The sequence below is a fragment of the Conger conger genome, chromosome 11, assembly GCF_963514075.1.
Source record: "Conger conger chromosome 11, fConCon1.1, whole genome shotgun sequence".
Classification (NCBI taxonomy): Eukaryota; Metazoa; Chordata; class Actinopteri; order Anguilliformes; family Congridae; genus Conger; species Conger conger.
The window spans coordinates 32838990-32866962 of NC_083770.1; the positions used below are offsets into that span (position 1 = coordinate 32838990).

The 27973-nt window shown below is 45.9% G+C and overlaps 1 protein-coding gene across 1 annotated transcript; it reads left to right on the forward strand.

Moving 5' to 3' along the window:
* Positions 1-1566: 1566 nt before the first annotated feature.
* Positions 1567-27117, forward strand: nr6a1a (nuclear receptor subfamily 6, group A, member 1a). Its single transcript, XM_061261709.1, has 9 exons — positions 1567-1646; positions 15026-15256; positions 19145-19200; positions 20470-20636; positions 21199-21429; positions 22891-23145; positions 25241-25362; positions 26545-26697; positions 26981-27117. The coding sequence occupies exons 1-9, from the start codon at positions 1631-1633 to the stop codon at positions 27115-27117; spliced, it is 1368 nt and encodes a 455-aa protein (XP_061117693.1). The 5' UTR covers positions 1567-1630.
* Positions 27118-27973: the final 856 nt, after the last annotated feature.

Consider the following 27973-nt stretch of genomic DNA (forward strand, 5'->3'; position numbering starts at 1 on the left):
CATTTCAGTGTGAAAAGGCCTTATCAGTGGTTTCTGAGCAGGCATTCTCATTAGCATGAGGGATGAGCATTCAGTGGACTTGAGACAGCAGGACAGGATTGGACAGTACCGGATGGGGCAGTTGGGCTTCGGCTTTAGGGGGCTTTGCTCCTCAACACAGGGCAGGGAAGGAGGAGACTCCATGTCCCTGATGGGACACAGCAGGGGATGACGGATAAAACCGTGTGGAAAGTACTTTGGTGCAGACACTAGCTGAAAGAATACTGAACTATTGAACGGTGCTCTGTTTTGATGTAACTAATGATGATTTGTTTTAGTATTTGGACGTAAAAATGGCTTTGTGTCTCTATTTATGTTCTGGTAGTCTGATGTGTGTATACTTGCGTGTATGTGTACATCACTGATGCAATTTATACCACCCTTTATCCAGTTTGCTCATGGTTCTTTACCAATAGCTGCTATTATCTTTTGAATTGTTTTTGGTCATTACCACAATGGCATAAATGTAGCATAGACGCGCTTTGCTCGATGGCCGATGATGTAGCAGAGAAATGCAGATGTAGCTTCCGCCAAGGGTTGTGTATTAGATGCCGTTGAGCGTTCTGCCTGGAAGAAGACTTTACACCCCTGTTGTGGAAGGAGGAGGCATCGGGGAAGAGAAAACAGGGTGGCCAATGGTGCTGCAGCTCGCAGGGTTTGGTAGAGAGGAGGACACGGATGGGCGGGACCTGGCAGGCACACCAGAACAAACAGCGATCTGTTTAATTCTTATTGGTTAGTTGTGTGACAGACGGCCTCTACCTTGCAGAAGCTTGGGTTATTACACATTCTATTCTTTTCTGTATATGTTTGTTAAGGCAGTTCAGGTTAAGCGCCTTTGTTGTACAATGTCCCACCCGGGAATCAAACAGGTTCTATACAGGTTAAATACAAGCCTGGTAAACCTCTCTGTCACACAGTATATATTCCTGTAATGGGTAACAGCCATACATGTTCATTTCTAATAAAAAAATAAATATATAATTTTGCTAAATAAACTGCTTGTTTGTATTTGATGCTTGCTGTCGCATGCGTTTAGTCAGTCTTTATTGAAACCTAAACTTGTTTAAACCTCGCTGAAGCTAAGTTAGTAAACCCACTGATGACTCCATTTAATGCTGTGTTGTCTGTTTTGGCCTCCTGTGTTTATCCTGATTCATGCTTTTTTGCCTCCGTTTTTCAAACTGCAGAGGGCAGAAGGAGCAGGGGGTGGGCTCATTTGGGTGGAGGGGGAGCATTGTTAAACCGCTGAGAAAATAGGCCTATCAGTTCCACTCAGATAACCCATGGCCATCATTGGACCTCAAGCCAAGCTATGACCCCAGGGCTTGAACTCTGCGGTCACATGACCCGCCTGTAAACTGACCAGTAGGGCTGGCTCAGCCAGGTTGAGCTCAGAGTGCACAAGGCGCAGCAGCGAGGCAGAGGACAGAGAGAGAGAGAGAGAAAGGGAGAGAGGGAGAGAGAGCGTGTGAGAGGGGAGAGGGAGAGACATGAGGCCAAATCTCCCACGGTTTGTGGCTTTTCTCTAGCAGAATACGTGCTTGAATGGCTGCCAGGCAACTCACTGGCAAATAGCGAGAAGCATGAAATGGATACATGGGAAGGTAAGGAAGCCTGGGATGAGTGCTGAATGAGGGGAGCTGGAGGGCTGGGTCTTTTTCTGCCTCTCACATCACAAGCTGCCTATTCGGGTCTGTGTTGGAGAGACATTTGAAAGCACAGTAAATTAATGGCTTAGAATTGCTTTTGTTGTGTTCCTTGTTGATTTATTTTCTTATTTTGCTCTCTCCTGATTGGTTTTACTTTTGCATGTTTGCTTGTTTCTGTTACAGGTTTGAAATTGTACTGTGTTAATGAGGCCTATTTGAAAGTCCAAAGGGAATAACAGTAAATGTTTATTTATAAAAAAATAAAAAAAAAGGTTATAAACAAGTTTCCAAGGTCTTTTGGCAAATATATTTGTATGCATTTTATTTTTTGTTTCACTGATTTATCATGTTTCTAAAATTAACTGAGCATAAGGCAATATTTCATGTAAAATTTGAAAAACCTGCATTTTAGCTTAGCATTTTGTTTAGCATTTTGGATTCTCATGGCTGGTTTATTTGAGTTTGAGTTTAGTTTGAGTTGTAAAATTAGTTTTGTATATAAGGAGCACAGCTTAGAAGCTGTGTTAGAACAAGCTAATTAAAGATAAAAAACCTTGTTAATTCTTGTCGGCAGATAGACGCTTATTTGCTGCCTAGATGTACAGACTATATTCAGGGCCTCCATTTTGGTGCAGATCTATATGTGTTTGTGCCCAGTTAATTTGTGGTATGTGGCTCAGTGGCCCATCTGGAAAAGGTTTTGTATGCAGGCAACTGTTTACTTGATAGAATTGGGGTCATGGTGGCTCCACAGTGCAGTGTGAAGTCCCCTGGGTCTTATTGTGGTCCACAGCTGGTCCAAACTTTGGGCTTTTCTTTTTTGCCTTTTCTTTTGGTTTTTTCAGTTTTCACCACCTTAAAATTAGAGGGTGTTTCAAATCAGACTCAGTTTGTTCAAGGCCATTTCAGTAGCCAATCATGTCTGCAGTGTTGCTTCATACTTGTTGTGATAAAAGTGATCACTATCAGCATGGTGCTGTGGTGGCTGTTCTGTATTCTCAGTCACTTGGCACACTTCTCCAGGCCTTTAGCACATACTATCCTGACCTGTTACCCACTTTGTACTTTGCTGTTAAGGCCAAGCTTAGAAAGACTAACTTTTTGGTAGGTGAAAATAAAGGGGGCAGGCAGAGTGTGCACAGTATTTCTCTGCTGGTTGAAAAGCGCAATGCTTGCACATGATGCTGTTGCACAAACACAGTCTCAGTTGTTGTTATTACTTTCATTTTTAGTTTTTTTAGTTTCGTATGGCACCCGGTTCACAGGATGGGACATTTAATATGAAAATGAGGTCTCACTCGATGCATTGAGGTGCAAAGATAAATCATGTGTTTTCTTGGAAGCTCCTTGAAAAGGTGAGCCATTTGCATATGCATGTGAAGGTGGCGCACTTTGCACCGTCCTGATGTAGGCCAGCTGAGAGAGGCAGACCGGCTCCGAGAGAGCATGAGGGAAGAAATGCAATCTGAGCAGTGGTAGTCTCTCTGTCTGCATACATCACATTTAAGATAGACAGCGCAGCTTGGTGTTTTGTAATTGGACTCTAGCATTTACACCTCCGTGTCCCTGCCCTGAACATGGCTGCTGTGTCTCCACGTTGCCGAGGGAACCTGTAAGGTCAAGGCGACGTCTTCTCCGAATGCGCCACGTTTTACATTAGCTGATTATTTTATTTATTCATTTTTGGTCAGTTGAATTTATTTATTAATTTTTTTCCCCCTGACAGTGTTACACTTCACATCCAGAAACAAATATTCTTGGCGGTTGTCAGGTTTTCTAAGTTGGGTAGAACCGTATCATGGTGGGTAGAACTCCGGCGGTTCTGTTAATGCTCGGTGACGGTAGTCCTCCTTCTGTAGCAAGTCTGCCCGAGGCATGGCCGCCCTTCTCCGAGTGCTCCCGGCCGTGGCGCTGGGAGTCTCCGGAGCCGTGTGGGAATACCAGCCCTACTGTATTGTGCTCTTCCGTCGCGCTAACCCCCGTTCCCCTGCAGCTCCCTCCCCCGGTATTGTTTCAGCAGAGCGAGGGTTAACTCCATTCAGTCTTTCATCATGTAAGGACACCCTGCCATCCCTCTCTCTCTCTGTCCCTCTCTGTGTCCGTGTCAGCCGGAGCAGGAAGTCTTATTTCTTTAGCATTCCGGGTGGGGGAAGGTAGGGGCAGGGTGGGGGTGGGTATGTGTGTAGTAGAAACTGGGGGGAGGGGAAATTAAGGCTGTGTGAAGATCAATAACAGTAGAAGAGGTCAGGGGCTCTGAGCTCTGTAATGCAGGCTAAATTTAGCCAATGCTAAAGCCTGCTTATAGTGGGCTTTTTCTTCCTTGTGTTGGATTTAGACACAGTCCGTACAGTGGTGCCAGTATTACTACATTCAGAGCCCGGCTGTAATTTCACAGTCTCTGTGGCTTTTGTCTTTAAACTGAGTGATATCCAAGCTACTACCACCCCTTCCCCCAACACCAACCACCCCCCCCCCCCCCCCAAACCAGCACACACAAACAGAATCTGATACCCTTTTAAAACAAAGGACATGTTTTGATGCAATCACATTTGATTTATTCATTTAAGAAGTGTCTTGAAAGACTGTTTTGTCACTGGTGTGAAACCTTATGGTTTGTTTGTTTTATTAGAAATGCGTCTACATTAATCAATCTTTAATCATTGGCAATTTTGAAACATTGAAGGTTTAGCACTTTATTAAAGATGCTATGTTTTTTATTAAAGTGCACACTGTTAGCTTGGTATATGTTTGCTTGATAGGGAGGTTCTATTGCCCACTTGGCTTTAAACTCTGTTGTGAACAACAAAAGTGGTTTACCCCTCCCCCCCACAACCCCCAACCCCTCTTCCTGTGCACAAACAAAATGAAGGCCTGTTCTCATGTTAAATTAAGTGTTTGTGTTGTGTGTGTGATTCATTTCATTTAGCACTGACTTTGTCGACCCACCATCAAAAACTAAATATCAAAACGGTCAAGTTGCCTGACGTGTATCTTCTGTTCAAACATTATGTATGCACGGCACATTGTCCAAACAATAAACCTTAAACAGATTTTTAAAGCTGCGCTTTTCCCACAATACTCTCACCTCGTTTTATCTGCAGGATGTTCCATGATACACTTCAGGCAACTTGACTGTTTTGATATTTGGATTTTTTTTCTTGATGGTGGAAAGAACTCAGGTCAGCACTTGATAAAAAAAAAAAAAAACTTGAGCAGATTGTTAAACCTGGCATTCCCTGAGATACTTGATTCCTGTTTTATCTGCGGTGTATTCTGAGTGGCCTTGGTGGAGATCAAGCTCAACAGGACGTGAACGGGGCTTTATGGAGGTTAGACACAGCTGAGTAGAACCTTGGCTGTGCTTTACGCTTGCGTATCATCTGTTGGCCAAATGAATGGCAGCTAGGTGCGAGAGTTCAAAGGCAAGCGCTTCAAAGTGTGCATGCGAACACGCCCTGAAGAGGTCAGAGGCATCTTGAGGCTTGACTGTAGACTTGGCTGTACCATGTCAAGTGTGCGGAAGAACAGCTGTCACAATTTTAATATTCTGTCTAATAATATTCTCTCTCATTAATTTATATTCTCAAGACATGCATGTGATTTTTTTTCATATGCAAACACAGGAGTTACTTAATTATAACTGTAGATATGCATGTGTTTACGCACTCACACACACACACACACACACACACACACACACACACACAGGGAGTTACTTAATTGCAGTTGTAGGCATGCATGGATGTATAGATTCTATACCAAAATGGCTCATTAAAAGTGGACAGGAACACAAAGAAGATATTTATTATTTAAAATTCAGAAACATGCACAGAAACATAAAAAATGTTTATTATTTTTTTCTGTTGCCATGAACACTCTCTTATAGACATAGATTAAAGCACAGAGATATGGCTTATTTGCATTTTGGGCCCTTGCTTTGATAAAGGAAAGCGTGCATTGTGGGATAGGATTAAGATGTTGACGTGGTTAGAGTGGTGCTGAGCCTCATTGGCTGGGCTGTGTACAGTGTAGAGGCTGAGAAAGGTGGACTCTAATTACTGTTTTATGTATCAATGGGCAGAGAGGCGCTGTGGGGTGCCTGCTCAGTTAATTGCTTCCATGTAGTTCATAGTTCACGTTGCATCTACAGCTTAATGGCATTTTCCTTCTTCTCGTTTGAGCTGGGTTCGTACAAAAACAGGGACTAAGTAATAGTAATTTTTTTTTAATGTTAAAAAGTAAAAATATGTTTTATATGCTCCAGTGGGTTCCCATCGTTTTCCAGGTCCTGAGCAGGGAGAGATGTCCTAGTGGGAAATCCATTTGACTTCGGAATGCCATTTGTTTTTGTTTTCCAGTTTTTTGGGGGGTTTTTTTTAACAGAAGAAATCAATACGCTTCACCGTCAAATGCCATGTTTGGTAATTTTGGGGTTCTGATTTCCCTAATTTCCTGATGGATCCCCATTGATTGGCCAAGGCCAGCTGGAGCCACTGATGACGCTGCGCTTTGATTATGCAGCCGCGGCCTAATTAACTGCCGTGCAGATTAAACTAATCAGGATAAAATTAGCGCCAAGAAACGTGTTCACCCCCTCCGCTGCTCAAAAAACAGCACAGTGATTGTGTTTTTCTACGTACCTCTTCAAGCCCCCATCTCTGAATTCATATGAGGCCATGCCGCCTGGAGAATGAATGAAAATATATACATTTAAAGAAAGCAGCTCCCCCTCCCCCCAAAGAATGCTACTGTTAGCGATTCTGCTGCCTCAAAAGCTTTGTTCCGATTGACAGTAAACATGAAATAAAGAAAGGGGAGATTGTTATGCAAGCAAAACAGACTTTTAAGAAAACCTTTTAAATGCGAAATGCTTTACATTAAGTTTAGTATATTAAAAAAAAAAAAATCAACAAAGCATCATGAAAAGGCAACCTTTCTAATATCTTAAGTAAATATTGAAGAATCATGGGTTTAGACATTTACATAGGATTAGCGCATTGGCATTGGCTTGAGTGCAATTACCAAATGCTAATAGAACAACTGGTAATGTCCTTAAGAAGTCAGTACGCAGTTTGAGAGTAGTGGGGGGTAGGGATGGAATCTTATCCAGTAGGCACTTATGGGCAGGGTTCCCTGTTGTCAGGAGGATGATTGAAGTCTCCCAATTAAATGGAAATAGGATTTGGAACCTCTTGATCTTATTATATTTAATCAAGATGAGCCAGAAAGGGGATATTTCTGGTGAGGATATGAGAGAGGGAGCAGGGAGGATAAGGATGTGGTTTTTCCCCATAGTGTGGTCAAATGGAGCTAGAGGGCCTTGCTGTGAACCTGCTACAGGAAGTGGGTGATTTTCAAGGGAAGTACAATTGCACTCTAACGGTGTCTTTCTACTGTCCCTGTTGTGTTTTTTTCCACAGGTTTTGTAATCATACAGGTCAGGTTCAGTTCTGCTCTGGCCTCCCATTGCCGGTATTAGTACAGTACCCACCAGGGCAACCCTCTTGACATCTAGCTTTGTAGCATGGCTCCACAGTGCGAAGGATAGTGGGCTATCGTAAATGAACGTTAACAAAGGTGAACTTTGGTGAGAAAGCTTTGTGGAAAGTACAGCAATATCCCCCATCCCCCCCCCCCCCCCCCCCCCCAAACACACACCCACACACCCACCCATCGCTGCACACATTCTTTTTTCCTTTACCTCTCTGCTGGCTATGGATTTGTGATGGAAACGCGAGATAACACCACCTCACAGGACGTCAGTCACACTCACCCTGCCGCAAATCCTCCGATTGTGACTCAACATGACATTGGAAGACAAAAGAGAGCAAAGGGGTGTGGGGAAGGGCTCAGATGAATAAAAAAAGACGATTTCTGCAGTTTTTGCATTTTTTGCTCCCACATTGAACACAATGTTTTGGAAAATGACCAAGTTAAAGTGGAACCAGTGTTTACACTGGAAACGCGAAGTCAAATTCGGGGTATGTGCAGGGCTATCGGTCTTTACCCCTCCTCAGCGAATTTCTATTTTTGAAAAAACAGTTTTTCAGTCACAGTGGTGTTGGGTTTTAAAGAGAGCCTTCTCCATTGAGCCAGTTTAAAAGGGCCTGGACTGCATTTCCTGGTTGCGTTAAAGTTAGGAATGAAACCGGCCTGACCCCAGGGGAAACAATGCAGGCTTTAACGGCCCTGGGGGAGGAATCACGGGGGTAGGGGCCAGAAAAAGGGGTGGAGTTCAAGATGAGGGCTGAAGGCTCCTCTTTGTGAGTCTCTCGCACCATCACCGTCGTTTAACCATTCTCTCACAGGAGCTGCGACGGAACCGGCACCAGGCCCCGGCCCGTCACGTCACCGTGGGCTACGATGTCCACGCCCCTCCCAAGATAAATGGCTGAGGGGTGGGGTGTCCAAAATAAATGTACGGCTTTGCTTTCTGACTGGTAAAACCCCATCAAGTTACCAGCAGGAAACTTCCGGAACACTGTTGAGTTGTTCAAAGCCACTGTCTCAAATCCCTGTCTTTCGTTAAGCTTACTTCCAAGCTGATAAGCAGCCAAAAATCTGAAACACACCAGAAAAATCTGGACAGAAGCATGAAGCTGTCAGCTTCCTTCAGAGGAGAACAAAATTATTTCTGCTATTTGGGGTGTTTGGGGTGTTTCATTCGTTTTGTTTTGTGTTTTTATTATAAAAACATGTTCTTTAGGCTTAACCTTGGACCTGTCAAAGCTAACTTTGAGGGGTTGCAGTTAAATTTACTCTGTTTGCCCTCTGAAGTAACGATAGCTCCATGATTCTTAACAGATTTTCTTGTGACTTCAAATTTGGCTGCTTAGATTGTTCAGAGTAAGCTTAAGACCAACTGAGAGAAAACAAGGAGCTTGACAGGGATGTCAGAATTGCGAGGACTATTACGCTGTGGTTTCAAACGCCCGCAGAAGTTCTCAAATCTTCCCACTGGTCCCATGTCTGTTTGTTTTTACCAGTCAGAATTGAAATATAAATGTATTTTCCTTGGAGGACAAGGTTCCCTCATAAAAGCAACATGCGGCAGAAGGGCTTGGGTGGAACATGGGTGTATGCTGGGTTGAACGTGAGTGTATGTCGGGTGAAACATGGATGTAGTGGGATGTGCAGGTATTTTGCATTGAACATTAATATATTTCAGACAAAACCTGGGTGCCGGTTCCAGAGGGAAGATCATTGTGCAAGTGAAAAGGGCACATGTGGCACTGCCCCTATTTACAAAATAAGGGCTCTGGAATGGCTGTACACAGACACAGACCTGGTGCTTAAACACGTCTCATTCATTCTTCAACAACAGGCTCATGCTCACTTTCAAAATAGACCAGCAAGCTTTGTGCTGTTCCTGCTCTTCAAAATTCTCTCTGAGTGAACATACACCATTCACCCCCGTCCTTAGGCAAGCTTCTCTCACTATTAAGAACAATAGTGACTTAAATATGAGCTATGAACTCTTCCTTCTTTAAGTGCTCATTGTTGACTGTAAAACCCTTTTGTGTGAACAGTGAGTCCCTATTGTTTTTGTACAGTATGACCACCCCCACGCTCCCTAACAGAGACAGACCAAAAGCCGGTCCCTTTTAAATGTTAATGCCACAGGGCTTTAGAAGTCTCCCATTCACCATTTAGCATATCTGTGAGAAGCTTTGAGAAGCACATTCCTTCTTTGCTAATTGCTTTCAGAACATGAACCTGGAGTCTCACTACACCCATATCCTCTGTCACTGCCAGTAAACAAAGAACAGGCCTCCTCTCCTTTCTACAAACAAGTTCTCCCTCCCATACCTGTCAAGGTGAAAAAATGAAGTGATGCAAGGAATCAAGCTTTACAATTGACTGTGCTACCATGGAACTACTATTGCTAAAGCACTGAGTTATTGTTATTGATCACAGTTTCATCTCGTCAGATACTCTGTCGAAAAATGTGACGTGCAGTTGATTTGTAAAAAAAACATCTTGCATCAGGTTGTTTATTGCCATTATTTTTAAGACGGAAGATGGGTTAAGAAGGCTTTAAACCTCTGAAGGTGTACTGCCTCTCCAGGAGAGATGCTGAAAACAACTTTAACTCATGGGCCACTCAAAATAAATAAATAAATAAATAAATAAATAGCCCAGCATTCCTGAATTCAGCTTTACTTTATTTATGTATGTACTTGATGTGTACTGGGCTCCTGTTTTCACTGGAGAGGTGTGAGAAAGTGAACTTTGTTCCTCCTGGACGGTGTTTCCGTCACGCCTCCGTCACAGGCACTGCCCCACAGCTGAGCGCTTTCTCACAGCCTGGCTGCTTTGCATAAGATGAAAAGGCGGGATGGGCGTAGAGGTCATTGCTAACTGCAGTGCGGCCCTTCCCGCACGCTGCCGCTCTTACACAACAGGCTTACATTAATTAGAGGGGAGTGACACATCCCTGGGTCAGGAGGCAGTGACCGCCGGGAGCCTCCAGAGAGCATTCTGGGTAAAGCCCACTGGGACGGCACCCCAGACCAGAACCCCCCTCGCTCTGCCCGTTCCCACTCCCACTCCCACTCCCCCCCCCCTCTCTCTCTCTCTCTCTCTCTCTCTCTCTCTCTCTCTCTCTCTCTCTCTCTCTCTCTCTCTCTCTCTCTCTCTCTCTCTCTCTCTCTCTCTCTCTCTCTCTCTCTCTCTCTCTCTCTCTCTCTCTCTCTCTCTCTCTCTCTCTCTCTCTCTCCTTCCAAAGGGGAGAGAGAGTAGAGTAAGGAGGGAAACAGAAACAATGGCTTTAATGGTTTGGGCATAGTGTGGCTTTGTCACCGGTGCTTCGTGCGGCCGAGTTACTCTCTCTGCCTCGTCTTCCTGTGCGGAGGGCGTGTGGCCCTGCTCTCTGAGGCACACGTGTGGCCCTGCTCTCTATGAGACACGCGTGTCCTGAAGCGCTCTGCCTATTGAAAGATTTGATCATTTAATCATGGGAATCCCATCACGGCACTGGGTGACTGCGCTTCCTCCCTGGTTGCGAACAGGGGGTTGAGGGAGGATGGGGGTTAGAGGGGGGGGGGGGGGGGGTATTACGGGGAGAGAGACCATCCCCTTTAATGGGATGCAAACTTGTAGATGGACAACAGTTACTGATATCATAATCATGAGCAGAAGTCACGCGGGGGCTGACCTGTGTTTTTTTTTTTGTTTTTGTTGTTTTTTTCCTTTTCTCTTTTCCTCCCCTCTCTCTGTTTTAACCCTTTGTGTCCGGCGAGGCATGACTTCCAGCAGCACACTGGCGCATTCCAGCTAGCTCAGGCCTTTGCAGAGCCGGGCTATTCACCGTTACCATGGCGTCAGCCCATCTGTTCAAGGTTTTATGAGGGGTGATGGTACTTGGCTGTGTGGAGCGGGGAGAGGGGGTGGGGGGGTTGGATGGGGATAGGGGCTGAAGAGGGTGTAGGGGGGTGGGTATGGTGAAGTGTTGGGGGATTGAAGGAGGTGGGGGTGGGTTTAGATACCACTAAGTCCCTAGACAGTAGAGAAAAAAAAGAAAACTTAAAGAGCTGAGCTTAATTCTCTCCCTGTGCGGCGAGTTTCATCTGCTAGAAGAAGGTGGGGATTATTCCATTTCGGATTTTGCAGTTTTATATTTATTTACTTACTCATTTTTCCCGTTAGTTCGGACTCCCTCATCCCCTAAGACAGGAAATGCGGTGGTGGTGCAGTGCGGCATTTGTGCTGTTACCTTGGTGATTGACACAGCTCAATTTTCTTTTCTTTTTTTTTTGCTTTCAATGGCTTATGGAAGACGTGTGTGCCTCCCATTAATGTACGTCTCCATTTGGCTCCTTTTGAATGGAAAGCGTGCATACACAGACTCACACACTCTGTTATACACACGCACATACACGCACGCTCACACATTAGGTGAAATGGCATTCATATGCACGGTAAGCGCAGCCAGCACAGTATTGCTTAGGACACATTCTTCTCCCCTTTATGCTGGGGAAATGGTGTTATTTAAAATGTAATTGTGGCTCCAAAATGGCTCCATTCTGGTGTGTTCAGGTAGAATAGAAACTGGTAATGAAATACAGCAGCTGCCTGTTCTTCCCAATGAGGAGATTATCTGTCTCTGCTCCCACAGTAAGCAGGAAAATAGCACTATTATAACATTACAATGCCGTTGAATTGCCAGGAAAATATTGATATCCCGTGTATGGGAGCTGTTTTCCCTCATACCCGGACGGGTGTGTGACACTCGCTCCTGTAGATGCAATGGTTTTTTTATTCTTCACAAATCATGTGACATTTCTGTGTCGTGGTCTTCTCCCTAATCTGAGCGTCTGTTGATGATGATGATGGAGGATATTTAGATGCCACAGTGGTGTGTGTGGCACACGGGCGGACTGATAATTGACTTGTTAAAAGGTGACAACGTAACAAAAATGAGCCATGTGCTGAATATTGATCCAAACTCTTGATGTATTTCTTAATTCAAGCATGTGCGCATGCCAGTGTGTCTATGTGTGGGTGTCTGTCTCTCTCTTTGTGTGTGATTGCGCGCATGTTTGTGTGTGAGTGTGTGAGAGAGTATGCGTGTCTGTGTGTGCATGTGTGTGAGAGAGAGCAAGGTATGGTGGTGTGTGTGTGTGTGTGTGCGCGTGTGTGTGTGTGTGTGTGTGTGTGTGTGTGTGTGTGTGTGTGCGCGTGTGCGTGCCTCATTGTGCTATAGTAGGAGGCAGATAAGACTGTGCAGTGTGTACCGGATATGCTGGTGTGTACCTGCCTGTAGCAAGAATTACTGGACCCCCTTCCCAGGAAATGACCTAAATACTGAGTGTGTGAAATGCCTCTCTGCTGGGAACCACTGCAGCTTTGCAAATCATCACTAACCGAATTTCCATCATATTACCGTGCAATGCCCATACTGAGAGAATGACCTGGATTCAAACAACATTTATCCTAATCTTTGACTTAAAATAAAACAAATTTTGTTTTGCCTCTTTCAAATGGCAAATTCAGCAATAAAATAAAAACTAACCCAAAACTATGCTGATGGCACATCCATTAATTTAATGTATTTATTTAAGTCAGACTTGATGACAAAACATTAATAGATAGGCCTTTGTCTCCTCAGAAATGTATGAAGTCTTGCAAGGTCCATCCTTATAAAAGTAAACAGCAGCCATCTTGTCCAGAAAGGTGGATTGTGAGTGGAGATCCTTTATACCATGGTTAAGTAGTGCACTGTGGATGTGAGCAGGGCTATGCCATGGTTTAGTAATGCACTGTGGATGTGAGCAGGGCTATGCCATGGTTTAGTAATGCACTGTGGATGTGAGCAGGGCTATGCCATGGTTTAGTAATGCACTGTGGATATGAGCAGGGCTATGCCATGGTTTAGTAATGCACTGTGGATATGAGCAGGGCTATGCCATGGTTTAGTAATGCACTGTGGATGTGAGCAGGGCTATGCCATGGTTTAGTAATGCACTGTGGATGTGAGCAGGGCTACTGTATCCCTTGGTATAGTAATACCCTGTGGATGTGGAACCTCTGTGCTCTGTGGCATCAACTTGTGTCTTTATAATGGAACTGGTTCACCATTTGGATTGGATTTGATATGTTTTTGCTTGTTCCACCTGTATTAAGGGTCTGTCTTTCGTCCTAAGAAGGGGTTTGCTGTTGTGCCTCTCTGCCAGGGATTGGGTGGGGGCGGGGTCACAGAGGCACGTGACTGGCTTTTGGTGTACATTGAGGTCTCTGCGTGTCCCTGCCCTGGCCCTAGCTTGGCCCGTTCTTGTGTGGTCATGCTGGCTAACCTCAGGCCTGCAGCTCTGTGTAATTCGGGCTATTTTTATTCTTCTGTACACCCAGTTCCGTCCCTCCTCTCTCTCTGTCTCTCTCTCCCTCCCTCTCTCTTTCAGTTCCCCAAAAACATTGCCTGCCACATAGTCCTCAATAACATCCCCCTGTTCTAGTGCAACCAGTACAGTGGCCTGTTCCCTATAGAGCAGGACACTTACAGTAGCCTCTTCCCCTATAGAGTATAACACAGATCCTGTTCCTCTTTTCAGTAAAACACAAACAGTAGCCTGTTCCTCTTGAGTAAAACATACAGTAGCCTGTTCCTCTATTGAGCAGGACACATATATTAGCCTGTTCCTCTATAGAGGAGGACACATACAGTTGTCTTCCTTTATAGAGTCTCCACCACCAGGTTGTCATTTATCTTTTGCTTCATGCTTCAAACAGACCCGAGAACGTTCTGATTCTGGAGTCTGTGCTTCTGTCCACCATTGTCCTTTGTTGATGATGCCATCCCCTTGATGTGCCTTGCTGACATCACCTTAGACAAGCTGGGCTGTCTTGTTGACTTAAGCTCCCACCGATCGCGCCTCGGCAATGTCTCAGTTCATCGTTTTCCTGCCAGCTGTGTCACAGCCTCGTGTCGCTGTGGTGTTCGAGAGAGGGATAGAGGGAGAGAGGGAGCGGAGGAGGCCCCCCCAGTGTCCGGACTCGTTCCGATCAGCGCTCCCGGCCCGATTCCGTCGCCCTGACGCACCTCACGTCCCCATTCCTACATGACTCTTCCTGCCACTCCGTCAGCTCGCATCTCGGAGCGTAACAGGAAAACGCGCAGGTGGACGGATGTGATTAGCGCGGGTTTGGTCGGCTCGCTGACTGAGGCTCATTTCCGCAGCGCGGGCTCATGATCTGTCTCTGAGGGGCGGATCTTAACCGCCTCTTCCTCTTTCTCTGGGGCCCTGGCTGCCACGCCTGGGGAGGAATGAATTATTCAGCCGCTGCGGCCATGTTCTCAGACGGCAGGTATCTGAAAGCTGCTGCTAATAGGAAATGGGAGCCTTCTGGGTTAAAGGAAATGGCGGTCTGCAAGCACTAGGTGCCGCTACATGCTACTTTGTCTGCCGCTGGGCAATATTGTAGGCATTTTCGTTTTGTGATCTGTCCTGAGTACAGCCTCATACACTGGGCATGGTCATGTGACCACGTGGAAGTGTGGGGTATGCAGGTGGGGGTTGTTGGGTTATTATTTACCCTTTTATCTTCTAATTCTTGATTATATGTTGAGAATCTCAGTCAAACACGCATGATTCAGGTTTCCCAGAGAAATCAAATGCAAGGGGCACCTAGTGGACCATGGGTGTCTAGCCACAATGCTTTACTGTCTGGTGTCAAAGGAACTCAATTCTAATAAAAACTATCCTGTCAGATAGTCATTATGTTTTCTGCAAATATAATTATCAGTTGAAAACTTTAATGTGCCTTGTTTTCGGGAAGGAAAGTGATGCGTTTCCAGTGAGGTTTGTAACCTTCTCTCTCCCTCCCTCTCCCCTCAGATGATCAGGGTGATCAGCGCACTTGCCTTATCTGTGGAGACCGCGCCACAGGCCTGCACTATGGCATCATTTCCTGCGAGGGCTGCAAGGGCTTCTTCAAGCGCAGCATCTGCAACAAGCGCGTGTACCGCTGCAGCCGCGACAAGAACTGCGAGATGTCCCGCAAGCAGCGCAACCGCTGTCAGTACTGCCGGCTGCTCAAGTGTCTGCAGATGGGCATGAACCGCAAAGGTAAGCACCCCCGCAGCGCTGTGCCGCCTAACCAGGGCCGCTGGGCCCTCCTGAGCCACGCTGCTCCCTCTGAGCCCATCACGAGCTGCGAAAACCTCTTATATTTAGACTTGAAATCTTAATTCTATGACTTTTTTGTTAAATAACCAAACAAAATGGCCAATGACGTGAGACTGTTGAACTTATTTCCGGATTTGCCAATGGGGTTAGACAATTTCGCTTGTCAAGCAAAAAGCAGCTTATAACTTCTACTTGAGGGAAAGAAATAAGATTTTAAGTCTCATTATAAGACTAAAATGTGTTAAGACTTTTTTTTGCAGTGTGCCATTTTTGCCTTGCTCCACCCATTTTGTGGGTTCAGAGCCTCATCCTCTCTGTGCAATGGTTGTCACGCCACACATGCGTTGCGATGCTGACTTTTGCTCAAATCCCTTTGGAGCAACACGGAGGATGCATCCTCCTTTCCTCCACTGCCACCTCGTCTCCCACCCGGAAGTATGGAGGAAAGGAGGACATGATTTTTTGAGTATTGGAACACATCCTGAGGGTTCAGGGCCGACACACGTTGGCTTAGAGGCCGTTGGTTTGGGAAGGTCGCTGTGTCCCGGTGCCAAACGTTAGTCGTGTGGCACTTTAGAAGTTTTCTCTTTGCTTGTAACAGCCTTTTGATTTAAACTGCCCAGAAAGTCTGAGTCTCCCAGGGACGGTGTTGAACAGAGAGGGCAACGAGGACATCGGGGTTTAAAATGGCGGGAGGGTAACTGCTGGAGAACACGGCAGGGGCGGGCGCTGTGACTCACCTGGCCTGGAGCGGCGGATATTTCTGTGGCTCGCGCTGAAGATGTGATGATGTTGATGAAGGCTGACAGCAGCGCTGATCTGAGTTAACAGGACAGGAAGGCTCAGCTCCCAGGCACTGTGGTGTTTTGGATGGCTGGGCCACGCGAGGGTGACGTGGGCCCCTCCATTTGCCGGTAACTCCGGATGACACTGGCCGCCTCGGCCTTTCACGCCAAACACAGGACGGCTGACTCCGCCCTCGCCTTTTCCTCCTTTTCCACTTTCCCCTGTGAACAAATGATCCTCAACCGACGCAAATGATCCTCAACCGACACAAATGATCCTGAACCGACACAAATGATGCTGAAATGACACAAATGATCCTCAACCGACACAAATTATCCTCAACCGACACAAATGATGCTGAAACGACACAAATGATCCTCAACCGACACAAATTATGTTCAACCGACACAAATTATGCTCAACCGACACAAATTATGCTAATCTGACACAATCTATTGTTTCATTCAGATGCTGTGATGTGATCTCTCTGATATTGGTATATTCCTAAAATTTCATGTAGTATCTCCATAATCAATAGTCCTTAAAAAAAGGTTTGTGTAGCTTAAGTAAGAATGACTGAAAAGTACTATTGTGACACATTGTGTCTAGGATTTTGTGGCGCTGTCTTTTCTCAGTGAATGCAATGGCTGCCAGCCACAGACTTTCTGGGGAAATGTGCTCTGCATCATGTCGGGGCTTGCCTGGCTGAGTATATCTGTCCACGGTCCCTTCACTCACCAAACGATAAACAAACGATAGCAGAAATTGTTTTTCTGATGGGATGGACTTAAATATGAGGTCCTGACCTTTCCCAGAGCGCTGTGGGGTTATTTTTGTGTTTAAGAAGTGGCAACCCCATTGCCTTTCTGAAAGAATGTAATATGGTCAGTACAGGCACCACCAGTGACACTCTTGAAGATCACTCTTGAAATGAAGAAACGGTACCAAATGGCACATAAAGCGAATTGCTATTCATAGCTGTAATTTCCCCCTTTGTACTATATTGGCATATCAGCATAGATTGAACCTCAGGAGATAAAAATAATAAGGTAACTGCCATTCCATTTATTTATTAAATTTACTGGCAGTGCATCAGTTTAGTCCTGATGTTGTGAAGATAAGGAGGTAGAAAATTTGAGAGGGGGGAGAGATCAGCTCATAGATATCTGGTACAGAACAGAATTGATATCATCAGCAGCTGATTAGTGACACTGACAGTGTAGAAGAAGGATAAAACCCCAGAGGTTGAAATGGAAGCAAGTGGACACACACACACACACGCACATGCACACGCACACGCACGCACACTCATGCACACACACATACATACACACCCACACACACACACACTCTCTCACACACTCTCTCACACACACACACACACACACACACACACACACACACACACACACACTCTCACACATACACTCACACACACACACACACACACACACACACAGAATTACCATCTGCCGGAAATATAAGGTGATACTAAGTATTTGCATATATTAAATGTGTGCTGATTTGATTAATATGCGATAATGACTGTGACTGAGGCAAATTGTTGCGATTTCATAGCATGTGAGGGATATAGTATAGCTCGTCTTACACACTATTGTCAAGGAACATGTTATTGTGTGCATGTCAGTCTGGTGAATATAAACAGGCAAAATTTCACCCAACATTATAGCTGCTCTGAGCCTAGCGCCTCAGCAGGAGACCTCATCATGCCAAATTACAGTATTCCCATTTGGCACTGGAGCTTGCAGTGCTCTGGAGCAGACTGTGACTGTAGTGCAACCTAGTGGCCACATTCGGAAAGGCAGCTGTTTGTAAATCTTCCAGAACTTGTGGGAATCTTCATACACAAAGGTCTTGTGCAGTCAGGGCACAGACGGGCTGCGGGACACAGTGGCAGCCGTGAGGTGTGTTTGATGCGGGCTCTCGCACGCGGGCGCTGAAACGGGCGTGCTCAGAGCAGGCCGTTCAGCGGCCGTGGCGGATTTCTCCGCATGGCGGGGAGACGAGCCCGACAGCTGCGATTGGCCACGCGAGCTCTGCTCCAGGGGGTGTCTGCCTGCTCTGCTGTGATAAGCCAGGGGAGAAAAACAAGGAGGCCGCGGAGGAGAGCCACTGCTCCTGTCTCCTGTGTGTGTGTGTGTGTGTGTGTGTGTATTATGTTTGTCTGTGTGTGCTTGTCTGTGTGTTTGTATGTTGTGTGTGTGTGCGTGTTGTGTCTGTGTGTGCGTATTGTATCTGTGTGTGTGTGTGTCTATGTTCGAGTGTGTGTGTTGTGTGGGTGTGTTGTGTCTGTGTATATTTGTTCATGTGTGTGTTGTGTCTGTGTGTGTATTGTGTCTGTGTGTGTGTGGTTGGGTGTGTTGTGTCTGTATGGAGGAGGTTTTTGTTCACATACACCTATGATGCCAACAGGACATGGCAACACCCATTATCATTGGCTAATGCATGTCAGTGTTACATGTTGGCTTTTGAGAATCACCTATTTTTTATTCTATTTTATTATTTTTTTAAGCCATGAAATTTTCCATTAACACTAAATCGGTTTTTGAAGATTTTTAATTGCCCCAAGGAATAATTTTCCTGGTACATGATTAACTATGTAATCATTCCACAAACGGAACTGATTAACCATGAGATTTAGGCAGGTGTAGGAGGGGCATGCTACCATCCCCATCCCAGTCCCACTCCCACTCCCAGTCCCATGTGGTTACAGGAAGAGATATACCTGGGGCTGTGTTGCTTCTTTTTTTTTTCCATTGTCCACCCAACTCTTGAGTAGGGGGTAATAATCATCTGCTTCCCTCCCATTTGCCATTTGTTTTGTTACCACTAGAGGGTGCCCCATTCACAATAATGTTTCCCACAGCAAGTCCGAGTCCAAGCATGGAAACACAGGGAGGCTTTCACGACCTGTAGGCTTGGGAGTGTGGGTGACCCCTACACTGCTTCAGAACGGGTGCTGTTTTCTGTGTTTGAGCAGGTGTTTGTATAGAGGTTGCTGACTGTGTCTTTGTTTCACAGCAATCAGAGAGGATGGGATGCCCGGAGGGAGAAACAAGAGCATCGGACCCGTCCAGGTAACTATTCAGGGTTCAATAAAATGTGCTGTATCAATTATCTATTAGCATTGAGGGAGGTGTCTACACAATGATTGCAATGATTAAATGGCCATTACACCTTTCCAAACAAAATGTCAAATGTCTGCCAATAAGGATCGCTAACTGCACAGGCTATGATTCCACTAAAGTTCTCCCTCCCTTTATGGTGAAGCATTCCAATTTGGTGCTTCTTCTGAAAACTTGTACTTAAGTACACTAGTTTCACTGGAGGTCTGGAATTACTGGAACAGAACCTCCTGTCGCTCTGCTGTATGAATAGGCAAGATGTACGGAATATAGAAAGGAATCACACATCTGGTTAGTTTTTTAATATGTGGTCTAAAGTCCTATCTTTAGGAGGACCGAGCAGGAACACAGTCACTGCTGGTGATTCCTGTACTACTTCATGTTGCCCCATGCATCACCTTTTTTATCATTCGTAAAATGCACAAGCATTTGCAAAATGGCTTTTGATAACATTCCCTATACAGTGTCGCTTTTCTGAAAGCGCTAGCCGCCTTACTTGGCTGATACTGTATCCGTGGCTGTCTGAATGTGTGCGGCCTTGTGCTTTCTGGATTCAGCCTGGTCCGGACAAAGCGCTTCTGCTTCGCGGCTGTCCTCATTGTTACGGAGGGTTAACTCATTAGTTCTAATTGCCCTGCCGGAAGGTTAAAGAGACCCCAACATTAATGGTAATCTCGAGCCTTTCAGAGAGATCTCGCGCTTGCGGTAGAAGGCTCGGGGACGGCAGTTGCAGATGTGAATTGTTCGGGGAGGCGAGCGAGACGCGGTTGGCGGAATATGCTGATGAAAGAAAGCCTCTCCGCGGCTCCTGTGGCCGTCTCGCGTCTCTTGGCAGAGGTGCTGCCCTCGCCGGTAGAGAAGATGGCCGACGTGGGTGCGCGCATTGTTCTTGATTTAATTGGTTATCCTCCCTGGCGTACAGTACGCCAGCGGGGTATTGATTCCCGTCATCTGCTGGTGTGCTGAATGTGGGCCTCGGTGACTCCCCGGGAAAAAGACCCCATCCGAGATTCAGATTTGATTGATAATTGAGTTTTTCAGTTGGTGCAATAGACAAACCCATGGGTGAATGGAGGCTTTGACAAAAATGGGAGGCGCACAGATGATGAGTCATTGTTCACCTCAGTGTGCTCTGCATTGTTGGATGGAAAGCTGTGTAATTCTAACCCTTTGATGGGCCGAGCGTCAATGACCTGTGTGGCGTGTGCGTGTGTGAGACAGATTTCGGATGAGGAAATCGAGCGGATCATGTCGGGACAGGAGTTCAAGGAAGAGGCCAGCCTGCCGGAGCACGCCTGGAGCAATAATGGGGACAGCGACCACAGCTCCCCTGGCAACGGCGTCTCCGAGGGCAACCAGCCCTCCCCGGTGTCCACTCTGTCGTCCAAGTGAGTTTTTCCTCTTAACTGTGCAGCTAAAGGCTCCAGAACAATCTGCGAGCAATAGAGTTAGATTCAATATCAGTTAGGCTAACATATTTGCCCTACTACTGCATCTAGCACTTGACATGACTGAACTGGAGTTGGGCTGGGCCCTGTATTGTATTCATATACAATGAGATCCAGTTACCTGAAGGGTAAAGTCCAGGGGCCAGAAAGTAAGAGTCCTCCCATGTGTTTCTTCCATCTGTGAACTCAGTCAGCTGATTTAGCTAATTAGTCTCCTAATTAGCATCATCTCCTGACTGAAGAATTGTGGTAATTCAGTAAATCCAGGCGCAAAATACTGGAGGACTTTTAGTTTCTGAACCTGGCTTTTCCACCTCTGAGCTATGCTGCATAATTTGTATCACATTCTTCCTAAAAGCTAGCGTCTAATGGCCGATAATGTTACTCATTGAAAATGGCCGTAGTTCTGCTCGGTCAGAGGTGTAACTGGAGAGCGTTGAGGTGTGTCGCGATGCGCAGTCGAGTCACTCACCCGCGCGTCTGCCCTCCTGTGTCTTGCCAGCCGCTCTCTGGAGATGAATGGCTACACGGCCGCACTCAGGGACCAGTACATGGGCACGCCGGTGCCCTCGCACTACCCGTTCCTGCCGCACCTTTTCGGCTACACCGCCCAGTCGGGCCTGCTGCCTCCCCAGCCCCGCGGTCTCTACCCCCAGTCCCAGACCCTCATCTCCCAGCTGGTGGCGGCTGAAGACCTGGCGCCCCTGGCCACCCCCATGCTCATCGAGGACGGGTGAGTGTTCCCCCAGCCGAAAAAACAACACACACGTGCGGCGCTGTTCATTGCTCATTAGCGAATGCTGTGCTTCAGAGAGTTTTGTTGTGCCTGGATCAGACCTGGGTCAAATACGCAGTTGTTTTGGATGCAAATACTTTTCTACGCTTTACTGAGCTTGTCTGGTGTACTGGAACCAATGAAATCCTCACAAAAAGTGCAAACCTGATCATCTTGGTTGGCTCAGTTGAACCAGGCAAGATTGAGTGCAGAAAAGTATTTGAATCCAAAGCAATTACGTATTTGACCCAGGACTGGCCCAGATACATGTAGAGAGAATCATCATAGCTGCGCAAACCAAGGCAGGGGTACAGAGGGTGATATATTTAAGTTTTCATAGTATCCACCCATTTATATTTACATTACTTATTCAACTCAAACAGTGCAGTGGATAAGTATTTGGGCACAATTTTTGGTGTTTTGGCTCTCTACTTCAGCACATTGGACTTGAAACGAAGAAATGAATATGAGGTTAAAAATGCAGCTGTCTGCTTTAATTTGAGTGTACTTCTATCCGTATCAGGTTATCTCAGTAGGAGTTACTGCCCCCTTTTTAACACATGGTCCATTTATACAGCTGGACATGTACTGAAGCAGAGCTCTAGTGCCTTGCTCAAAGGTACGATGGCATCCCACCTGGGAATTAATCTGTTACGAGCCCATTTTCTTCACCATTATGCTATGTTTCCTGAAATGGCTCAGATTAGGGTGACACAGCCAGAATCCCACCTGGAGATTGTAATGCATCACCCTCTGGTTAAAGGCTTAGTTTCAGAAACTCCTCACCAGCCTGTTGAAAATGGCTGCACATTGTTATATCTCGCATGTTCATTTTCTCATTTATTATGAAAGAGTATTATCATGTTTGTAGGAACCAATATTCTTCTGGTATATTGTAGGTGTACCTGTTATTTATTGGAATTCGTTTTTTTTTATTGTGTTTCAATGGAGTCTCTTAAGGTATAACCTTAGTATGTATTGAAAGTGCTGCCCTCTTTGCCAGGTTTCCCTTGTGAAAGAGATATCTAGTGAAAGAGAGTCTATTGCTTTGGGATTTCCTGATTAAATAAAGGAGGAAAAAAGAAAAAAAGACAGTGGCACACATACAGAAACCGCTGAGAAGCTGACTGTCCGATTACTTTTGGTTGCCTAAAGTGGATGTACAATGTATGAAAAGGGATGCAATTCCTACAGGGATCACCCAATATGGCTGCCCTCATAATACCCTCAAATTAAAGGAGGCTTTAATTTGAACTTTAATTGAACTTTAACCTCATACTCATTCTTTCATTTCAAATCCAATGTGCTGGAGTACAGAGCCGAAAGAACAGAAATTGTACCACTGTCCAAATGACAGACTGCGTTGAATGCGTTTGCTTGGTTCCCTGGCACTCACCCCCGTCCCTCCTCTCCCTCCAGGTACAAGGTGACGCAGGTGGAGCTGTTTGCGCTGCTCTGCCGGCTGGCGGATGAGTTGCTCTTCCGCCAGATCTCCTGGATCAAGAAGCTGCCGTTCTTCTGCGAGCTCTCCATCGAGGACTACACCTGCCTTCTCAGCTCCACCTGGCAGGAGCTCATCCTGCTGTCCTGCCTCACCATCTACAGCACGCAGATCTTTGGGGACCTGGCTGACGTCACCTCCAAGTACACGCCCTCCGACGAGGAGCTGCAGGGGTGAGTGCAGTGGGGCGGCCGCACTGTTTTGCGGAGAAATGGCGAGGGTGACTGTAACGCTGAGGCAAAGTCTTAACAAGTCGGTCTGTGTTTTAGTCTTGTAAACGACACGCGAAATCTTATATACTTATATAATCTTACATCTTATATACTTATATAAAAGTCTGAATATAGTACTAAAAAATGGCTTGGGAGGTCAAGGCCTTGTCACCACAGATTGTCACCTCTCAGAGAACGGCTCTCCGATGTGTACACTCCTGTTGTAGGAGCCTGCTTAAAGAGACTTAAGCAGCTTTGCTTTAGTGGCCGTCTTACTGGAAGCTGAACTCAGGTCTCTCTAGCACGTTAGTGTGAATCCAGTTTGAACCGCCGTCAATGGGGGGGTCAGGTTTGAGGATTTTGGATGGGGGAAGGGTTTCATCAGATAAACAGGATTGGTTGGGAGGCTCGTTGCCCTCTTCACTGTCAGTCGGAGTTCAGTCGTGGGAGGATGTCTGGGTTACGTTGCTTGCTGGCTAACAGGCATTTATTAGAGTTTGTGGTAAGGAGGGGGGAGGTAGACGGTTGAGGCTTCAGAGGAAGATAAGATACCTATTTATTGCTGTCAGTTTTCAGATAATTGTTTTGGAAGTGTATTCCTCACTTCAGGAATGAATGGTGCTCCTTACCGCAACAAGGTTGTCACAAAAGATTGGAGTGCCTTTGTAAAGAGCCTCATGGGTAGTTCCAGTCCATTACTCGCCATTATTTCACTTTTCTTCATAATTTTTATCAACGCGTTGGCGTTTATTGATTTTGGAATGATGCCAGAGATGTTGCACATATAAGGGAGGAATCCGACCTAGGGCTGATAGCGCTGTCTAAGAAAGAATAAAATACGGGTCTATTACAGCTGGCGGAGCGGGAGTGTTTTTGCTTTATTCCCCGCCGTGCAAATTAGACTTGTGCAGCCCTTACTTGTTTCTACTCCTCTGATATTCAGTGGGGATTTATGAGCGTGAGTGGCTCTCCTTCACCACCATGCCAGCCTGTGCCCGCACCGGGCCTGGGCGCCCCGCTGATTTAGGGCTGCCGCACCTCACTCTTTAAGAAATCTTTTACAATTTTACATTTGTCAGAGAAGGGCGGGCGGGGGACTTATATTGAGATTTATGAGAGAGGGCTTTCTGCTTGACCCCATTTAAACCCGCTCCCTGAAGTCCATGTTTACACAGGAGTGGCAATTTTGGCCCTTTCCCTCCTCATCAGTCACCATGGATTACTTACAAACTCTTCTCTCATAGGCTCTTCCTCTCCCTCCCTTTAGCCTATCTCTCAGTGAGCTGCCGCCTTCTCATGCAACCATCATGTGATTTTTAACTAGCTTGAGACGGTTTTGCTTCAAGAAACTTTGCATTTCTTTATCCCTTTCCACACTATCTTCCTCAAGACCGTTTAAGGCCTTCAGTAGAATGTGACCTTGCAGCTCAGCTGGGCCGGTCTTGTTGTCTTTGATGAGACCGTGCGATTGTGACCAGTGCGGAGAGGGAAATGTTACTCATCTGGGCCCCCAAACGGACGGGGCCCCGCGGCGTATCCGGGGAGGCGTTGTCCGTCCCGGCAGAGACATACACTTCTGCGAGTGGGGGGCGAGAGCGATACCACCTGACGGGTCACAGGAGGGGAAATGCAAGCCTGCTTACTGCTCCAGCTGCTGATGCACTGAGAGTCCCCTTGTTCGGAGAGGCGGGGGCGGCGGCCTGCAGTGGGAGGGAGAGGGCTGGTGTTGGGGGGTGGGTGGTGGTGGGGGGGGGCGGGTTGGTGGCGGGGGGCGGTCAGGCTGTTAAGGGGGACCGCACACCTGAAGTGGCCTTGGCACCAGCCCTGACCTGACTAAAGAAAGATGTTGATAGAGACCAGGGAACAGAAATTACTCCCGCTGACAAGCGGAGAACAGAGAAGCTATCAACTTGTCTCCTCATCCAATGTATTACGCAATATCACCAGTTTTTGCCAAATTTGTACTCTTTACATATTAGGAGTTGTGATTATATAGCTTTGATACTGGCTAATTTCCTGTTTTTCTGTTTGCTGTTGTGTGGGTACACTCTTGCAGGTTCAGTGAGGATGGCATGGAGGTGATGGAGAGATTGATATACCTGTTCCGCAAGTTCCACCAACTGAAGATCAGCAACGAGGAGTATGCCTGCATGAAAGCCATCAACTTCCTTAACCAAGGTGAGCAGACCAAACATTGACCCTGCTCCACAGCACTTACAAATCCACCACAGCAGCCTAAAGCGGCGTGAATCTTACACATATCAAACGGCACTTACTATTTCATAGTAAGATGTCAGAGTGTAAAAGGTAAGTTTGGCTGGCTCTCCTGGGGCAGCATAATTGGCTCGCTGCTCCAGAGGGGAGGGACTTGGCAGGTTTAGCTGATCGCCGCACAAGAAGCACCTTGGGCGCCTCGGAATCGTGGTCCAGGCTTGTCCAGCATTACAGCTTGCATTTATGCACCCACAGCAAGCTAATGTCATACAGTTTATGAAAGCAAATGTGGAAAAACTATTTTCCTCAAATGAAGGACACAACTGAATCGATTTTGACATTGTTACACTTGTAAGTCGCTTTGGATTAAAAGCGTCTGCTAAATGACAAAAATGTAAATGTAAAAATGTACTGTATTTCTAAATTATAGCGGTTTTCTAAATTTGTATAGGCAAATTACAGGCACTCTGAGAAAAGTGATAAAATATGTGAAACTGTGAAAATGGAATTCATAACGGGGCGACATGGCTCAGGCAGTAAGAGCAGTTGTCTGGCAGTTGGAGGGTTGCCGGTTCGATCCCCTGCCCGGGCTGTGCCGAAGTGTCCCTGAGCAAGACACCAACCCCCCAAATGCTCCTGACGAGCTGGTCGGTGCCTTGCATGGCAGCCAACCGCCGTTGGTGTGTGAGTGTGTGTATGAATGGGTGAATGAGAAGCATCAATTGTACAGCGCTTTGGATAATGGCGCTATATAAATGCCAACCATTTACCGTTTACCATAACAGATTCAGCATGATTCACCCTTTCCCTCTGCTTTTACCCACACTCTCCTCTTACTCATCAGTTCCACAGAGAATTAAAAATGCCTGCAATTATTCATCCCCACCTACAGTCCTAATCTTCATAAAATGGTTGCAATGATTTTATCAAATGCTTTTATTTTATTTTATATATGTGAAAATAGTTTTGATAGCGCTTGACTGGGCATAGCATTGGTCATTGTTAAAGAGAGGTACTCACACCTGGGTACCAGAACCAGCCTATTGTCTGGCAGGGGTTTTTTGTAAAGAAAATATCACGAACTGCCTGTATTTCTTTACTGAGTCAAGTTAAATGACACTGGACATGGATATGCTCTTCATACAGATATCAGAGGGCTGACCAACGTGTCCCAGTTGGAACAGCTCAACAAGCGCTACTGGTATGTGTGCCAGGACTACACAGAGTACAAGTATCCCCACCAGCCCAAACGCTTCCCAGAAATCATGATTTGTCTGCCGGAAATCCGCTGCATTGCAGGTGAGAGCACTGACGTGTGGGAATTGTTTATCATTTCGTCATGTTGTGCCTTATAAGAAGAGCTTAGGGCATAAATGGTGGCTAAGAGGCATGTATAAAATCATGTCTTGCATCATTTTAATGGAAGCTGAATGTCTGGTCCATCTGACACCTGTGATTTATTCAGTTCTGCTTTTGGATTTATGGACAGTTGGGTAATTGCTGAAAGATCAGAGGGGAAGAGAGTGGGGCCATTTCCTTTGTCTCTGCAACTCACGAACACTGCAAAATCCCTCCGTTTCAGGCAAGCTGGTGAACGTTCCCTTGGAACAGCTCCCCCTTCTGTTCAAAGCAGTCCTGCACTCCTGCAAGTCCAGCCTCAACAACTTCAGGGCTGGGAGTTCCCCATGCGTAACCACGGGAACGGCCCCAGGGAACTGAGTCACATCCCCCCCCCCCCAACTGAAACCCACCATCTACCCAGAGAGGGGCCGGAGAGGGACTGCACCCCCCTTTTTGTGAATGTGACAAGCAGCTATTTTTTACTATTGTTTCTTTATATATTTATTACACGACAGAGCTGAATGTATGATGAGCTACACAGTGCACGTACTTCTGTACTAAACAAAATGCACAAAAAATGCATCGGTCTTTGCAGTTTACAAAGTGTGTAACCAATTGTGAAATGTTACAGTGTTGCCATTTTTAGGACTAGTTTTTATAGATATATTTTATTTCTTTCTGAATAGGGGCAGATATATAAGAAATGAATTGTGTTTTATTGAAAGACTACCTCAGGAATGTGTTATTGATATTTCAGGTACCCTTTTCATTCTTTTTATTTTTTTTATAGAAATGATCCCCAGTCTAAAATGATATCTTTATCAATATTCTTTTGCTCAGAATCAGCTCTGGAATATTAGTCTTGCTACTCTGAGGTTCTGAATCAGTGTTTGTTTGTTTGTTGTCAGATTTCTGCAGCTACCAAAATATGTTTGACATCCCCACTATTTTTTTCATATTTGTATGTTTGTATGTAACTAGTTCTATGACAGTGTTATATACAGAAAATCTTACTGGCATTATTTTACTGTAGGAAAACACACACACTTTAGAAGGATTGTCACTGCTCTCAAATATGGCCTGGATATCTGTGTTTCTGAGTATGTGTGTGTATGCTTAAGTCTCCAAACTTAGTGTAACTCATGCCAGTATTCAAAACCTTGCTGTGACGGGAAGCAGCTCTGAAATATGGCTGCCACCTCAAAGTCTTGTTGACAGGAAAACATTTAAAATC

Excerpts from the sequence above, each read along its gene's own strand:
- nr6a1a (XM_061261709.1), top strand. Across the intron at positions 21,430-22,890 it reads CCCATGCTCATCGAGGACGG|GTACAAGGTGACGCAGGTGG; the intron begins GTGAGTGTTCCC and ends CTCTCCCTCCAG. Across the intron at positions 26,698-26,980 it reads GGAAATCCGCTGCATTGCAG|GCAAGCTGGTGAACGTTCCC; the intron begins GTGAGAGCACTG and ends CCTCCGTTTCAG.